Source organism: Capsicum annuum, chromosome 4 (assembly GCF_002878395.1).
Source record: "Capsicum annuum cultivar UCD-10X-F1 chromosome 4, UCD10Xv1.1, whole genome shotgun sequence".
In the NCBI taxonomy this organism is placed as follows: domain Eukaryota; kingdom Viridiplantae; phylum Streptophyta; class Magnoliopsida; order Solanales; family Solanaceae; genus Capsicum; species Capsicum annuum.
The window spans coordinates 213747834-213766852 of NC_061114.1; the positions used below are offsets into that span (position 1 = coordinate 213747834).

The window sequence follows — 19019 nt, forward strand, 5'->3', positions numbered from 1 at the left end:
CTTTTTAAAATTTAATACTTATTAAAATTTTCTTATTCTAAGGCTTTTATATTTGTTTCTATATTTTTCAAATCTTATGAACATCAAATTTAGTTGTTTTAAATTAATGAAAAAAGTATTAGTTGTCATTAATTCTGACGACCTCTAATAAGAAAAGGTTTTACCATAAATATATATTAATTAATTATTAACTTTCAAAAACTAGAAAAAAATAGTGAAAAGACGACTTTGTCTAAAGTAAAAAATTTTAGTGAAGGACAAAAAGTTCAAACAACATTTCCAAGGCCTTTCACATTTTTAATATATTATAAATTATGGATATAAATATAGATATAGATATTGGGCTTTGTATTTGTCACGACCCAAAAACGAGGGTCATGATGACACTTGTCGCGGTGTACCTTGATAAGTAAGTCTATCACCCAAACTGATACGAATAGAGAAAAAGACAAAAATACCCAAGGTAAGGCTTCTAGAATGAAGCCGAACCATATAAATAATCATAACAATGCGGAAAAAACTTATTCAAAACACCAATCATGCCCAAAACCAGGTTTCAATAATGTAAGAACTACTAATACAATCCAAGAGTTAAATACGTCAGAAAATTAACCACAAAGGAATAATAACTGTCTCCGAACACTAATAAAGACATAACTAGTATAGAAAGATAGAGGTGAACTTCGGATGCATGAATGTCCAACTGCTACCTTGGAAGCTCCAACAACCGCCCGAATCAAGTAAGCTGAGGAGCACTCGAGCTAGGACCTACACCGAAAGGGCGCAGTAGGCATGAGTACGGTCCACTTGTACTCAGTAGGTATCATAGGCCGACTAAGCAAAGTAGTAAATAAGACATACAAAATATACACTAAGGGCACGTGACCTGCAATCAGAAAATATTCCACAACGGTAGCCCACACCGCTTGCACTAACAGTTCTAATATATCTCACATATATTGCAAAAACACATCAAGATATAGAAGATAAGTATAGATTATGTCACATATAAAATAGAGCAAGAGAGAACATGTAGATACAAGATCTTCAAATACAAGTAAATAAAGGTAAAACAAATATATAGATGACAAGTCAATAAGGCAATACAACACATCATAAACACAATAAAGTAAGTGCAATGTATATGATAATGGTGATGATGATGATGATGCACGAGGTTGTCGCACAACCTCCGGGATCGTCGCACAATCCCCGTATATATTTACGGAGCCAAAGCTTCCCGACGTAGGACCCATGGGGGGTTCATCAACCCATATACAATCCACATATTTCATATTTCCTTTTCGGCACATCCCTCGGAAAGGGTTTTATAAGGTGTTACAATATTTTAAAAAAGGTGTTGTCAGTGTTTCTCAGATGTTACCACGGTGGTATCAATGTTTCATGAATGAGTATGATATGAAGATGTAATGCTCACAACCAATCACAATAAGTATTTCCACAACCAACCACATGATATATTTACACAACCAACCACAATAATACATTTCCACAACCACATGAGCCAATATTCACTCGTTATTTTTATTTCATCCATGAATTTCTACATGTCTCATATGCTAGTAAAGTATGAATATAATCACAATACACCCATGGTACCACAATAAAAAATACAATACAATTACTCACATGTATTCAAGGCTATCAATGTCACATAGGACCCCCACAGTAAAACATATCACATAATATTTCAATTTCGACAATTATATCACATATAGGCCTTCACACGGGCACAACACGTAGATAGCCATTTTTCATGATTAGTTCTCATCCTTAACATGCATTTTGTATCATCATTTACTACCCAGCCCAGTCTGAAGAGTTAAGCCATAACCTACCTCGAAAGTCGAAACCAGTCCGCTACACTCAAATCCGCGATCTCACTTTTCACGAATAATTTTGAACTCTACTAAAAATATCGAATGTGAAATCTACGCATCAAAACAAAACCAACGACACCCATATTGACGACTTTTGGTTCGGGGTCAAAACGGACCCCCAAAATAGGTTTCCGAAAAAGAAGGGCAAAATTGGAACTTTACTTCAGAAATATGTTTCCCATATTTTTAGGAACCTACAGCTAAGAACTCAAGTTAAATCGAGTGAAAAATGGGGTTCAAATCGAAGAAAAACCATTTTTGAGCTTTATCGGGTAAAATTCTTGAAATCCGGGTTAAAATCAAGAATCAGAGTTGTTTTGAAGGTTAAACTGATGAAAAACTAGTAATTATAAGTTTAAAATACTATTCAAGTAAAAGGGGATGAAATTTTGGTTTAAAATCATGTCCTAAGATTTTTGAGGTGTTGAGAAATTTATAAAGAAATTTCTAAGAAAAGGGTGAATTCTTACTTAAATCGATAATTAAAATCAAGAAATAGGTGTTAATCTAGCTTCCCAAGCTCTCACAAACTTCACTTTTAAGCTCCCAAAATATTTAGGGTTTAACTCTCAAGAGACAAGATGAAAAATGAATAAAATGGGCCAAAAATGTGAAAAACTGCTATATATATTGCAGATTTTTCTGCATAACTGAGCAGTTTTTTTATTCTAACTCGAAATGGACTTCGACGGGGTGCTCGGGATTCATTTGGAGTCCGATTTATGCAAACGAACTATGAAACCACACTAAATTCGACGTTCCGGACGCGATGGAGATACCAGGTCTTCCATAAAAATTCGTTTTCACATAATTGACCCCTGAGACCCAAAATCCTAATTTTTCAAACCGAGGGTCGAAATGAGATTTAAAAGCTGTAAGATCATAACAATCATGCAAACACACTAAAATCGACATTCCAGATATTCTGGAGAAGTCGGATTTTCCATCCGAGGTCGTTTCGATCAAATGTGGATCCCACGCCCATATTTTTAATTTTTCAACTTTCCGATCAATAGGTCGAAATGAGCTCGGGTGAACCAGGACCCGAACCAAAGGTCTACCTAGCCTAAAATCAATATCACGGAGTTGCTGGAGCAGTCCGTTCTTCAAAATAAGGCTCTCGAAGCCATAAAAAACCACAATATTGCATAAATGCTACCAAATGCATCAAAAATCATGTCAACCACTCCCACACCCCAGAAATACCATAATGCAACTACGGGGAGGGGTAAAACAGTCAAATCACATAAAATTACAAATTTTACATATTTCATCAAATTTTTAGGTCGTTAATCATCCACCACTAAAAATCTAGTTCGTCCTCGAACTAAGGCAAGGAAATACCTGAATCAATGAAAAGCTGGGGATAGGAACTATGGATATCAGACTCAATCTCCCAAGTAGTCACATCTACAGGTCAAAGTTGCCACTGGGCCTGAACCACAAGGATCACTTTAAAGTGCAACTGCCTAACATCCCTAGCCAAAATGGAAACTGGCCCCTCAACAAAGGACAACCGCTCATCTAACTGAACTAAATCCCAACTAATGACATGAGACTTGTCAAGAATATAGCAACGAAGCATAAAAACATAAAAACTGGATGAACAACAGATAGATCAAGGGGCAAAACCAACTCATAAGCCACATTACTAATAGTCCGAAGAATCTCAAACGGATCAATATACCTGGGGCTAAGCTTGCCCCTCTTCCCAAACCTCATCACACCCTTCATGGGTGAAACTCGGAGGAAAACACGATCACCAACACCAAAACTCAAGACACGAAGTCTATGATCAGCGTAACACTTCTGCCTACTTTGGGCCGCTCTGAGTCTATCCTGAATGACCCGAACCCTATCCAAAGACTCACGAAGCAAGTTCATACCTCGAGGTCTCACCTCTGAAACATCGAGCCAACCTACTGGAGAGCGATATCGCCTACCATACAATGCCTCAAAAGGAGCCATATCAATACTGGAATGGTAGCTATTACTATGTGCAAATTATGCTAAAGCCAAATCTGCTCCCACTGGCTACCAAAATCCATCACGCACGCGCGGAGCATACTCCAAAACCTGGATAGTCCATTCTGACTGGTCATCAGTCCTGGGGTGAAACGCTGAACTAAGATCCACTTGAGTACCTAACTCATCCTGAAAAGCCTTCCAAAAGTGAGATGTGAACACAAGACCTCAATTTGAAATAATGGACATCGACACACTATGCAGATGCATAATCTCACGAATGTAGATACGGGCCAACCTCTCAGCACTAAATGAGACCTGAACCAGAATAAAATGAGTTGACTTGGTCGATCGATCCACGATGACCCAAACACCGTCAGAACCATAAGATGTACGCGGCAAACCAGTCACAAAGTTCATAGTGATGCGTTCCCACTTCCACTCAGGAATGGGTAACCTCTGAAGTAAACCACCAAATCTCATATGATCGCCTTTCACCTATTGACGACATAGGCAACGAGACATAAAGTCTGTTATATCTAGCCTCATACCACCCCACCAGTAGTGTTGTCTCAAATCACAATACATCTTAGTCACACCTGGATGGATGGAATATTTGGAATAGTGGGCCTCCTCCAAGATCAACCTAATTCGATCACCACTCTCGGCATACAAACTCAGCCCTCAATCCTCAAAACTTCATCTAAATTAGGTGAGGCTTCCTTAGACTCTTCACTCAACATCTTATCTCGAATCAACCTCAACCCAACATCGTCAAACTAATGAGCTCGAATCTGCTCCATCAAAGAGGCTTTAGTATCCATAAGTGCTAAAACACGCCCTGGTGTTGAAATATCAAGCCTGACCATCAAATTAGCTAAAGAATGAACCTCCAAGGCCAACGACCTCTCCTGAGTCAAAAGATGCACTAAGTTACCCATGCTAGCCGAATTCTAGCTCAAGCTATCCACAACCATATTAGCCTTTCCCTAATGAAAGAGAATAGTTAAGTCATAATCCTTAAGCAACTCAAGAAAACGACGCTGCCTCCTAAGAAGATCTCGCTGATAAAGAAGTATAAAAGACTACGATGATCTGAGAAGATCTCACAATGAAATCCATACAAGTAGTGCCTCCAAAACTTCAAGTCAAACACAAGTACGCAAAAATCCAAATCATGGGTAAGATAATTTCTCTCATGAGGATTCAATTGACGAGATGCATAAGCAATTAACTTGCCCTCTTACATCAACACAACACCTAACCCAGCACATGAATGTCACGCCTCAAATCCTATTGGGGCAGACTGGCACCCGTAACCGAGGAGGCCCGGGAGAACCAGCTCATAACCTTATACTTCCCATGCATACCTCTATGACAACCCAAAATTCGGACAGCATCATGTCGCATATAAAAGAAAATAATCACCTGTATAAGCTCGAGCACATATATATATGTATATACAATACTTGGCCGTTGGAGCCATCATGTCTATTAACAAAACACCACCTTGACTGTACATTAGGTCTACAAAGCCTCTAGACAATACACAGAGTTTAACTAAGGTCGGGACACACCCCGCCATATAAATAACTTCTATATAATACCAAAAGTGACTGGATATGACACGGAAAGCCCTGAAGCAAACTAGAGCTCACCAAAAGCAGCTGAATATCCTGGCTCCTACTTGTGCGGCGTATGAGCTGAGGTACCTGTGCCTGCAGCATGAAATGCAGGTCCCCCGTAGGGGACGTTAGTACGAAATATGTACTGAGTATGTAAAGCTGTAGATAATCACATATGATATAGGAGCTCAATAGAAATAAAAAACAAGTGAATAAATTGTAATAGGAGTGGACCACACTTACTAGAACTTGTGACAACCTGTACATTGTATTTATTCAATCACTTTACCTTCGTTCTTATCATCTTTGTAATCATTACTGTACTGTACTGTGACCATTAGGCTGCCTCTAGTACATATCAACTGCGATCGACCCATGATAGGCTTATGCCCCTGGGATACCACCCATAAACACATAAATAGGTATCAACCCATGATAGGCTTATGCCCATGGGATACCACCCGATAAGAGAGAACTTCCATCACTTAGTTCAATTAATCTTTGAGATTGTTATTTCGGTTGCCACCGCATTTTTGATACTTTAAAATAATAATACATCAATAAGAGACATATAAATAACCATCAATGCAATAACAATGAAGTAAAAACTCATTGGCACATCAATGAAGTGTTTTGGAGTCATCAATGCCATAAAAATAAAGTAGGAACTTATTGGTATATCAATGAAATGTTTTGGAGTCATTAATAGCACATGGATCTTATTTGAGTAACCGGATACCTTCTGACATTCATTAGTGCGATAAACATGTAAGATTTGGAAAACAAGTAAGTATTGGAATGTCTTGACATCTTGTAGGGTGGAAACAAGTTCATTGGTAACGTAGGACATCATACAAAACCATTATGGATCACATGTTACTGAATAACTTTGAAAACTTTCTTAATAGAACAATTGTTCACTTTCATGCCAAAGATATGATATAGAGTATGCTTTACATACTTGACTGTCAACCTTCAATACTAGTCCCAAATGGACTTACCGTCTTTTCGGATTACTTATCTACAATGAACATATATAGCAATCTAGTATTAGCAACCAAACGTCACAATTCAATTATTTGAATTCACCAAACTAGTGGTTAAGTAGTAAGCCTTAATTACACCATAAAGGGTGTCACTTTAACCCTCTTATACTCCAATTACATTCACATGCCATGCATATTCATACAACATCCTCCAATATCAAGTTTGGATTCATTTATCCTTCCAACCAATCCATTAAACCAAATTGAGCCATAGACATAAATAATCATCAATTCAATAGTATATCACCAAATCCACCTTCCATAACTCAATTACCATATCCACCTTCCATAACTCAATTACCATATCCACCTTCCACAATTCAATACAACCAAACCATGCAAAATAGTCCATAACCCTATTTCCATCACCTTTCAATAACAACCAATACATATAATCCTCTATCACACATATACATATGAAAAATAACAAAGGCAAACAATATTCATACCTTAGAATTCACCTCTTGATTATGCAATCCTGTTTGCACAAATAATAGGTGTCGTTCGAAGCTTTCGAGATGACGAACGCAGTTATCGGATTACTTTGGAATATCTACGGTTGAATCACAAGTAATTTAAAGGTCAAATTTGGCTAGGGTTTGTTCTTTCTCAATGATTGATGATGAAAATGAGTTTTTGAACTCATATACATGTATATATACACATATTCCCGTCCATAATATAATAGGAAATGACCAAAATGCCTTTAAAATTTAAATAATGTCAAATCTATCTTTTGGTGGATTGTTTTGATAACTTAAAGTAGATCGACCATAACTCTTTGCTCCGGTATCGGATTTGGGTGAAATTGGTATCGTTGGAAGGATAATTCAAAGGGCTTTCATTTCATATAAAGTAGGCCACCCAGCTCGTCTTGTACAAGGAGTTATGGTCGTTTGAAGTTGACTCTAAAAATCTATTTTGATAGGCTGAAGTAAAACGAGTAGAACTCCTTACTCAGACGTTGGATTTGGATGAAACCAATTGCATTGGAAAGAAGACTCAAAGATCTTTCTTTTTATAGGTCGCAGATCTCCCAGTTCATTATATTAAGGGAGTTATGATCGTTCGAAGTTGACCTAAAAATTCAGCTGGCCTCAGTAGTTTGTGTGCAGGAAATTTCCTGCACATTTACTATTTCCAAATATCCCGGCCACCGTTTTATAATTTTGAACGTGCTCGATTATATTCGAAACCTATCCATTTTTGGAAATCTTTATATCGTTGGAAAGCTTATTTAATAACCTTCGCATGGAACCATCGACGGGCAAATTCCGGTATAAATAAAATAAAATAAAAATTAATTCCATAAAAATAAGACCAATACACATACTTGAATAAGGGTTGTTACAATGAAGCATCACAAAAGACAGTAAAGCCCACGCCCTTCTTAGGCAAAGCTAATATAGGAGCTGTCGACGCCCTATTTCGAACTGGTTGAAACAACACATGACGTATGGTGGTAGGTTGTGACTTTTAGGATTAAAATTTTATTTTTAGAGTCGCAACCTAGCTTTTTAGGAAAATTAGAAAAAAATCATTTTTTATTATAAAACTCTGTTTTAGTCTATCGAAAATATTTTGAGATTATGAGTAAGGGTTTTGGTTACTCTAAGGGAAGGCATTAGTACCAATGTTTCTCAGATGTTGCCACGGTGGTACCAATGTTTTAGGAATGAGTATGGTATGAAGATGTAATGCTCACAACCAATCACAATAAGTATTTCCACAACCAATCACATGATATATTTCTACAACTAACCACATGATATATTTCCACAATCAACCACAATGATACATTTTCACAACCACATGAGCCAATATTCACTCGTTATTTTCATTTCATCCATGAATTTCCACATGTCTCATATGCCAGTAAAGTATGAATATAATCACAATACACCCATGGTACCATATTAAACAATACAATATAATTACTCACATGTATTCAAGACTATCAATGTCACATAGGACCCCCCACAGTCAAACATATCACATAATATTTCAATTTCGACAATTACATCACATATAGGCCCCCACACGGGCACAACACGTAGATAGCCATTTTTCATGATTAGTTCCCACCCTTAACATGCGTTTTGTACCATTATTTACTACCCAACCCAGTCTGAAGAGTTAAGCCATAACCTACCTCAAAAATCGAAACCGATCCGCTATACTCGAACCCGCGACCTTACTTTTCACGAACAATCTCGAACTCTACTAAAAACATCAAATATGAAATCTACGCGTCAAAATAAAACCAACGACACCCATATTGACTACTTTTGGTTCGGGATCAAAACGAACCCCCAAAATAGGTTTCCAAAAAAGAAGGGCAAAATTGGAATTTTACTTCAAAAATATGTTCCTCATATTTTTAGGAACCTACAGCTGAAAACCCAAGTTAAATCGAGTGAAAAACGGGGTTCAAATCGAAGAAAAACCATTTTTGAGCTCTATCGGGTAAAATCCTTGAAATTCGGGTTAAAATCAAGAATCGTAGTTGTTTTGAAGGTTAAATTGATGAAAAACTAGTAATTATAAGATAAAAATATTATTCAAGTGAAAGGGGATGAAATTTGGGTTTAAAATCATGCCCTAAGATTTTTGAGGTTTTGAGAAATTTATCAAGAAATTTCTAAGAAAAGGATACTTCATACCTTAAATCCGTAATTAAAATCAAGAAATAGGTGTTAATTAGGGATGGCAATGGAGCGGTGCGGGTGTGGTGCGGTGCGGTGCGGATGTGGTGCGGGTTAAAGTAATTTTTTTTTTAAATGGTGCAGTGCGGTGCGGGTTGCGGTATATGCGAGTTTGAATTAACAAAAAAACTAAAAATTAGTATTGTTCTCGTGAATATACCTAAAATTATATGTGTTCTTTACTTAAATTTTATTATACTTAAAACTACATGCATAACACTACAAATAAATAATTTTATAGTAGCTTTTTTAACATCTCTATTCATTTGAATAAAAATATGATATTTGATCATTACTTGTATACGTTATACTTTTTGATAATTTTTTAGTGAAAAGTGATATAATAGAAATTAGTTATTATTTCTAGTTGTAAATTTAAAAATATTATGATTTTCAATGGAGTTACAAATTTTTCAAAAAATAAAAGGAAAAAATAAAAACATGGGGCGGTGCGGTGCGGTTATCCGCGGTTATGTTAATCTAGCTTCCCAATCTCTCACAAACTTCACTTTTAAGCTCCCAAAATATTTAGGGTTTAACTTTCAAGAGACAAGATGAAAAATGAGCAAAATGGGTCAAAAATATTGCAGATTTTTCTGCATAACTGAGCAGTTTTTTTATTCTAACTCGAAATAGACTTCGACGGGGTGCTCGGGATTCGTTCAGAGCCCGATTTATGCAAATAAACTATGCAACCACACTAAATTCGACGTTCCGGACGCGATGGAGATACCAGATTTTTCAGAAAAATTCATTTTCACATAATTGACCCCCGAGACCCAAAATCTCAATTTTCCAAACCGAGGGTCGAAATGAGATTTAAAAGCTGTAAAATCATAACAAACATGCTAACACACTAAAATCGATATTTCGGATCTGCTGGAGAAGTCGGATTTTTCATCCGAGGTCGTTTCAATCAAATGTGGGTCCCACACCCATATTTCCAGTTTTCCAATTTTCCGATCAATAGGTCGAACTGAGCTCGGGTGAACCAGGACCCGAACCAAAGGTTTACCTAGACTAAAATCGATATTTCGGAGCTGTTGGCACAGTCCGTTCGATCATCCGTCGCACGGATCAAGATATAACTACATAAGTTTAAAATAAGGCTCTCGAAGCCAAAAAAAACCACAATATTGCATAAATGATACCAAATGCATCAAAAATCATGTCAACAACTCCCACATCCCAGAAATACCATAATGCAATCACGGGGAGGGGTAAAACAGTCAATCACACAAAATTACAAATTTTACATATTTCATCAAATTTTTAGGTCGTTACAGTATTAATTTATTATTAATGGAAAAATACTATAATTAAAGGTCCAATAATATATATCTATTTTCCGAATATAAAAAAATAATAAAAGTAATTAGAAAGTAAATTATAAGTAATATTTTTTTAAGTATAAAAAATTAAAATTATATATGTATTACGTCGGTTCGGTTTGGGTTCAATTTGATTTTATTTTTTCTAATACCAAATCAAACCAAAAATGATCCTTTTTTTTTTGCCAACACCAAATCAATCAGACCAAATCATAAGTCGATTTTTTTCCTTGATTTGATTTGATTCATCGATTTGATTTGATTTAACGGTTTGATTTGTACACTCCTAGTTGTGATGATTGTTAATATTAGGCAGGTGATGGTTGTGAATAATAGCTAATAGTAATGATATGATCTCCTAGGGCGGCGTTATCAATCTAGTGATATGATCGAGGATCTCGACCATGGCCTATTATCGAATCGCAAAAGAGTTATTACAATGGAATATTAATCAGATACATTAGTACAATCCTAGTGTTAACAGAGGAATATTAGCTGGCATAAGTAATAATATTCGTTTATTTGATAATAAACGAATCTAACACATTAAATTCAGATACAAGTCCTAGCCTCATTACAAATTCAATTGTATCATTTTCTTGATAAAATAATAATATAATTAGAAAAAAAAACAACTCACTAATTTGATTGAAATCTTAATGATTAAGATTCAGATCTTTATTGAGTGCGAAACTACAAATAAATGTCTAGGCACATTAGCACCCTCATAATAATTTATTTTTTCAAAATTTAAATTGAAAATAAATAATCCAAATATTTTATCAAGTGTTCGACCATCAGGTACTTAATTAAAATAAATCGTAGTTCAAACGCCTAAATGAATAGATAGTCAAATGTCAAATATTAAACCTTATTTAATGTAAAACTTACATAAATGTCAATAAATTTACTCATGATTACTTATCATCCCCACTCTTTGATAAGTTACAAATAATTCTTTATTTTATAATTTTGGAATACATAATTAGCATCCCAGATACATAATTTTAAAGTTGCAATACCTTATTTTAAATTTAAAAATGTAACAGTCAATTACTTCATTTTTACTCGATACATAAGTAGCATCCAAATATATAATTCTGAAGTTGAAATATATAATTTTGTTTACTAAGATACATTTATTTTTGAAACTATTTGATTGAGATATATTGTGTATTAACTAGATCAAAGGGAGATACATAATTAAAATTATGTATATGAAAATTTTTGAGCGTGGATGTATTCGGTTTTTTTTTTTTTTTGAAAAATAATTTAATTAATTAATAAGAAAAATAAAAAATTTATGTAATTTTATAAAGATAATTTGTGGTGTTATTTAATTTTATGTAATGTAATTACATTGGACCAATTCAATAGGAGCAACAATTTTAGCCCCTTTCCATTTTATTGGAAAACAAAATTTAGTAAATTAAACTTCCAATTACAAACGAAAAACCCTGTTAATTGACCTCCTGAATCTAGCTAAATCTTACCCTTTCCTGAATTTTCTTGAATATGGGCGGAAAAAAAGAGGATCTTGGATGCAGACAATAATTTCTTTAAGCTCCATTATTCACTACACTGGTAAATAATTTAACCTATCACTACTATATTATAGTGATTCCTTTTATTTTACTCTTAATTTGTTTCCATGTACTGCAAATTAGTTTAGCATTCTGGGTTTCTGTCTAGCTACTTCCTCCTTACATTTTTACTTGTAAGTTTATTAAAAATAGTTGTCCAATTTTATTTTGTCCCTTTTGAAAAAACAAGAGATACTTTATATTGTCTCTTTTGTTTTTGCTATTAAATACTACGGGTAAAATGATGATTATTGTCTTGCTTGATGAATTATGTGAGCATGATTCATAACATATTATTGACTTGTCTTGATGCTTATGTTACTCACTAGATATAGATAGATGAATTGATTTGGTTAATTGAAGCCCGTATATGAATTGCTTACTTGATTATTCTTTGTTAAATTATCTGGAGTTGATTATGGTTGTCTGTGCCGAGGATTGATTCCAGTGTAGAATTTGTTGTGTTGACATTAGATCTCATGCATATTGACATTAGGTCCCCCCAATAGAGGGTCTTCTGGGGCATTCCCAGTACAGGGCTGTACAGGAAAATTGAGCGTCCTTTCCAGTGAATTTAATTCAAAAACGTTGATTATGCAGTGTAAACTCTAAAATTTAGTTGCATCAGGTGTTGCGTTAGAGCAAAGGCCTTGAGCGGCTTCTGCTTCTTTCGAGTTGAGATGCAGCATAACAGCTGATAAATCTTCAGGTGGAATTTGAGTCCCGGATCCAGGTGTCTTGTTAACTTGTATGAATGCTATTGGGCACAAGAGATGCAGTCTCTGCTCTTCATATAGGTTATTCTCGTCTTCAGTCCAATGGATTTCTGCTCTGCATTATTACCAGAGCAGTAATTCCCCAAGACCAGATGCTCCTATCGAGATAGATGGCACTGCAGAACAAGTGCGTAGAAAACGCAAGTATATATCTCATGAATCCGCAGTCAGTTTGATAAAACGAGAGAAGGATGCAAAACGTGCCTTGGAGATCTTTAACAAGGTTTCTGATCAGAAGGGTTTCAATCACAATAACTCCACCTATGCTGTTCTTCTCCATAGACTTGCTGTTTGCAAGAAATTCGAAAAAGTTGATGCTGTTATTCATCAGATGAAATATGAAACTTGCAAGTTTAATGAAGGTGTATTTACTAATCTCATGAAGCATTACTCCAAATCCTCTTTCCATGAAAAAGTTGTAGAGATGTTTGACGCAATCTTGCCTATTGTTCGGGATAAGCCTTCCCTCAATGCCATTAGCACATGTCTGAATCTGCTTATTGAAGCAAAGCAGATTGAACTGGCGAAGGAATTTCTCTTAAACGTGCAGAAGCGTCTAGATTTGAAGCCCAATACATGCATTTTCAATATCATGGTCAAGTATCATTGCAGAACGGGGGATGTTGAAGCCGCATTTGAAGTAGTAGAAGAGATGAGAAAGTCCAGAGTTTCTCATCCTAACTTGATTACTTACAGCACCCTCATGGATGGCTTATGTCGATGCGGAAGGCTTCTAGAGGCTATTGACCTGTTTGAGAAGATGCTTGCTGAGGATCAGATTCCGCCAGATGCATTGACGTACAATATCTTAATAAATGCATTTTGTCGTGCAGGAAAGGTGGATAGAGCTAGGAAAATAATAGAATTCATGAGGAAAAATGGATGTCAGCCAAATATAGTTAATTACACAGCTCTGATGAATGGATTTTGTAGGGAAGGAAGAGTTGGAAATGCCAAGGAGATATTTCATGAGATGAAGGGAGTAGGCCTAACGCCTGATGTAGTAGGCTATACAACATTAATAAACTCCTTCTGTAGGGCTGGTAAAGTTGATGAAGGCATCGAGTTACTTGAAGAAATGAAGGATCAAGGGTGCAAAGCTGACGACGTGACAGTAAAAATCATACTCGGGGGATTGTGTAGAGCCTCCAGATCAAGTGAAGCTTTCGATATGCTCGAGAGGCTACCTTATGATGGTGTCCGTCTAAGTAAGGAAAGCTACAGGATCGTGTTAAATTTCTTGTGTAAAGAAGGTGAGTTAGAAAAGGCGATGGAGTTGTTGGGTTTGATGTTGGCTAGACGATTTGTGCCCCATTTTGCTATGTCAAATGAATTGTTAGTTCAACTCTGCGAGGCTGGAAAGGCAGCTGATGCAGCTTTGGCATTGTTTGGGCTGTTAGAGATGGGGTTTAAGCCAGAGCCTAAGACATGGAGTATGTTGATTGATGTGATTTGTAGGGAGAGAAAGTTGTTGCCTGCATTTCAACTACTTGATGAGTTGGTTCTGCAATAGTTACAACTTACATGTATTGTGATTTTAGATGTTTTGTATTCTTGTTCAGTGACATAAAATAAATATACCAACTTTAGCCTCATTAGCATGCAGTATACATCAACATATGTTCATGGGAAGTTGAATCTGCCTCTTATGCATTTTAGCATCCTAATTTCGGCTCCTGCCTCACTTGTGGTGCCTCACTTGTGGGATTACACTGGGTATGTTGTAATGTTTGGCCCCTCGAATGAATTACTAATAAAAAATAGAAATGCAGCATCTTGCATTTGAATCAACACAGTTAGTTATGTTACCACTTGTTTTTTCTTGGGGTGGGGGTGGGGGGTAAAGAGGAGACTAAAAAGAAAGATTATAGATGACATTCAGGTATATTCTTCGAAGAGTGAGGTGGACCATGCCAATCACCTCCGTGCCGTGCCGTGTTGCAAACCCTAAAAGATGAATAGATGTTCATTCTTAATAACACAACCATTCTGCATTTGTCAAAACCAACTCAATGTTGGTATCATCTATTGAACAATGAGTAACGTAATCTGGAGCTATCTTGCTTTAAATTAAGTGACTAGATGATGAGTCTGAATGTTGATGTACAGACATTGCTAAAATAAGAAATGACATTACATTTGTCAACTAAAAATGTACACATTCAAATTAAATGACATTATATTTGTCAACTCCAGATTAAAGAGAATGAAATTGTAGCTTCCACAAACGTGACATTTCTAAACAGATTGTAACAAACTAAAGTTCCGCTTATACTTCCAACTTATCCAAATGCTTAAATTGTTCTGCACTTCCTTCAAGATTAGTAGCTTCTTCAGACTCTAGCTTGCTTGTACATCTGCTAAAAGAAGAAAGGTCATTTTAGTATAGCAACAAAGCTCCTAATAACTGGGCAAGAGAAGGACCTATCATAATTCTAATTCAACATTAATTTCCCCTGATTAAAACAAATCTAGATTGATTTCCTGCTTCTAGTTCCAAGTAAGCAACCTCATACATATTCTTTATTCCATCAAACAAATGAGAAAATATCCTAAATGTGACATTTCATGAATAGAACAAGTAGATTAATTTAAAACATCAGAGATTCAGAAGCCTTGGATCAAAAGGAAAAGGGAAGAGTATACGACAATGAAACATATTCTCTCAGTTATTTTCACTATACTTCCAAAGAACTACTAGAGGAACTCCTTACACAGAATGATACCGGACATCCTTTTACAGTTTCCCGAAGATGGAAAAAAAAATCACCAATTGATGAGTTATAGACTTTAATATCCAGAAAATAAATTTGATATAATCTAATTAGAAGCATGCTCAAGCAGTTGAGACAACAAATAAAATGAAACATCAAACATTTTGTAAAAGGTAGACTGCTCTCTATAGATGAGATATAATAGTAAGAGCCACTTAAAAGAGAAAAGAGAAAAGAGAAAAAATTTTAGAATAACCATTAAAATTATGAAACCACCAAACTTAACTCAGATTATCATTACTTGCTTAGAGCTAAGTGGTTAAGTGACACTCATTTAGAAGCTTAATTGGGCAAGGAGTTCTTCGAAGTTGAAGTCAATTTTATATGCACAAGTTGCTGGCCTGTTGCTAAGATCTAATTTATTTGAAGAGAAAGATAAGTTGTAGCAACACGCTCTGCACTTTAGTGATTCAGAGTTGTTTTATACCTTCAAAAACGATAAAGTTAATGGCTAGTTATGGGCCACCAAAACTTACTGCTAATTCAGAGAATTTTTCAGATTGTAACCTTCACATGTATGCCAATCACCTGTATGTTATGAATCCATGTTTTTTTCCCGATAGGTGTATGTTATGCTTCTATATCAGAGGGAATGGAAGATTCACAACAATATAATGACTCATTTTTAGTTAATAAGAAATTGAGCTGTTGTTGCTAAATTTTAAGTAATTCTTGTAAGGCAGTACATGGATCTAAGACAAATCAAACTCTTCTGGTAAATGATATAAATATCTCACATTAGTTTTAAGTTTGCGGTTGGTTGACAAGCCTCTTGTGTCCTATCATTGCTGTCTGATTTGGTTCCAGAAGTGTAGTCCTGATAGAAAATGTGTACATAAATAATTGTTGAAATAGACCTTTAAAAGATAATGATTGGAAAGCTATTATATGTTAGGCCAAAATCTAAAATAGATATGGTCACAATAGAACTTATTAGAGATAGAACAAGTTCTAACCCTCCACTGTAAAATAATAAGCAATAGTAGTAACCAAAAATTAGCTGCACTTGAAAAGAGAAGAAAACAATCAACTACAAAGAAAGAGATCCGGAAACGTTAGACCTGCAGCACATAGTAAAGACTGATTCAACAAGATGCTGAACTTGAGGAAGGAAGAAGATAAGGGTGAGTGATGTTTGTTTCTAAATCCTAATGGAACCATTGATTGGACCAAGACTAAAACTGCATTAAGTACTTGGAAGCTAAGTTGCTCGGATTGTACAAAAAAGTTGCCGCACCTATATTGGAACCTCCAAAAATGTACTGCTTTTCAAGGATCCGATACACATCCGATGACATTTTTTGAAGAGTCCGAGCAAAATAGCTTGGAGGACTATTAGTGTTCCATGTTATAGAAGAAGGACCATTTTAAATAAAGACTTAAACTTGAGGGAGTAATTTAAGCCTTTTCTAGAATAATAGGATACCATAGAAAGAACCACAAATTATCGAACATAATAAAGGAAAATTTAATTAACAAAAACTTTGCCAAAAGCAAAGAACCAACCAAGTATTTTACAATATGGAGAAGAAATCATATATCGGCTACACATTTTTAAGACACCTAACAAACTGCAAAAAGAGCGAGAATTGAGAAATAACTTGTTATGGCCATTAAGAAATGACTTACAGCATATGCTTAGGGATAAAGGAACAACATAGCAAATAAGAGGGACTACTACGTGGAGAAGTTACCAAAATTAATGTAGTCATTGATATCCTAACTTCCATTTCGGATGAGTTCTAGTTAATTTAATCTTTTATTTTTCTTAAACAGGGTTTCACAAAGATATCACAATCTATAGTTGTTGTGAATCTAGTGAACTCTCCAATGTTGAACTAAAAGCCATCCATCATAAATATGAAGATCTTCAAACAAGAGGGACAAACACTTAAACTTATGAACTACACCATTTAAGGGGTCGGAGGGAGGGGGGTTGTCATACATTAGATATTTCAATCTTCAAACAATTAAGAAATGTCATCAGAAGAAAAAAACAGTAGCTAATTTAATAGAAATATTTTGCATCATACTTGAAACAATTCAAGAGACACAGGACAATAGCACAACAATAGTTACCAGTAACACCTCCTTGAACATGATCCCGGTGAGTTCACGCATCCAAACAAGGCAAGCAAGTCAATTTGGCTATATCCCAACGATTTTATGGCTGAGTTATTAGAACGGAGTTCATGCGGAATTATTTAACTGACGGAGAAAATAAACTGTTGCCATGAATAGTATAGGTCATCCAGTAGGAATTATTTAGCTAACAGAGAAAAACAAATGAAGATCTGAAGTGGGAACTTACCAAATTCTTCGATATCCGGAAAAGGGGAAGCATTCAAATTTCATGGAGCAGGTAATGGTGCACTGTTGTTGTTGGTAATAGGCTCAATGATTGTGTACCTATTGACAACCCTTTCATGTTGGCTCGCATTGAGTAAGGGGCAAACAGTTTAGACACCTACACCATACGGAGATCTGTGGAAACCTGTTCTTCCTGCAACCGATTAAAATAGAGAGGGTCATTATACATCTTGGGCCGAGTGAATGTGAAGCGACAGTAGTAGTAAACTTACGTTTTCATCCTGCACATTTATTGTTTGGAAATGAACAATTTGATCTTTGCTCTTGAGAGAGAGAAACTTATCCACCACATGAACTTTGCAGGTCCATTCTGTAGTTAGCGGTGTGATTGCATCGATAGTAAGCCTCTGCTCCATTACGACAGAAAAAGCTGCAGGAAGGGGAAAAAATTGTTAAAACAAAGCTTCTTCTAAAGTATGTAATAAAGATTTAATGTGTACAGCCAAGTCAGGAACAAGTCAACAAGTCAACAGGTCAGTCTAGATCTTCTGCACCATTCAACAGCTTAAACAGACTGGAAACAGGCAAATGTAGGATTTGAAGTTTATAAGTTTGTATGGATCCACCCTTGATTGAGCAGGGTTGTCATTCAAACACAGCTATTAAAATAACAAAACAATTGCAATAACCAAATTATAAGCGATGAAAAAAATAAGGGGAAATTTGATTCTCAATATATTCAATCAAGGAAAAACTTGTCAAGTGCTTCAACTCGTATATACCACAAAATGTTTTGGAAAATTTATTCAAGTAAAACTTTGATCTATACTCCTTAGGATTATTAGTACAAATTATTCACGAATGTTCTTCATATGCAGCAACTATAATGACAACAAAAATTATTGTTAAAAGTAATATTCAAGTAATACAAATGATTACTTCCGTTTTGATATAAGAATACCCACAAATATTCCACGCCCGAGCCCGAACACCCTCCTCCCCC

General features: G+C 35.6%; 1 protein-coding gene and 1 long non-coding RNA gene across 5 annotated transcripts; one reads left to right on the top strand and one right to left on the bottom strand.

Annotated features, from left to right (window-relative positions):
• The first annotated feature begins 11909 nt into the window (after positions 1-11909).
• LOC107867388 (pentatricopeptide repeat-containing protein At5g18475) lies at positions 11910-14527 on the top strand. Of its 3 annotated transcripts, none has more exons than XM_016713600.2 (2): positions 11910-12157; positions 12785-14527. In XM_016713600.2, exon 2 carries the CDS (start codon positions 12907-12909, stop codon positions 14443-14445), a length of 1539 nt encoding a protein of 512 aa, XP_016569086.1. In that variant the 5' UTR covers positions 11910-12157; positions 12785-12906; the 3' UTR covers positions 14446-14527. The 3 variants fall into 3 exon arrangements, with proteins under 3 accessions (XP_016569086.1, XP_016569089.1, XP_016569087.1); XM_016713603.2 differs by having other exon boundaries at positions 11936-12157; positions 12757-14527; XM_016713601.2 differs by lacking the exon at positions 11910-12157 and adding an exon at positions 12169-12290.
• Positions 14528-14972: 445 nt separating this feature from the next.
• On the bottom strand, positions 14973-18559 carry LOC107867387. 2 transcript variants are annotated; one of them, XR_001673164.2, is made up of 4 exons: positions 18289-18559; positions 18018-18209; positions 16444-16523; positions 14973-15292 (listed from the first exon to the last, which is right to left on the bottom strand). It is a non-coding gene; the product is annotated as an uncharacterized LOC107867387 (long non-coding RNA). The 2 variants fall into 2 exon arrangements; XR_001673167.2 differs by having other exon boundaries at positions 14973-15289; positions 18289-18480.
• Positions 18560-19019: the final 460 nt, after the last annotated feature.

Bases quoted from the DNA above. Each gene is read 5' to 3' on its own strand.
- LOC107867388 (XM_016713600.2), top strand. From the start codon at position 12,907: ATGAATGCTATTGGGCACAAGAGATGCAGTCTCTGCTCTTCATATAGG.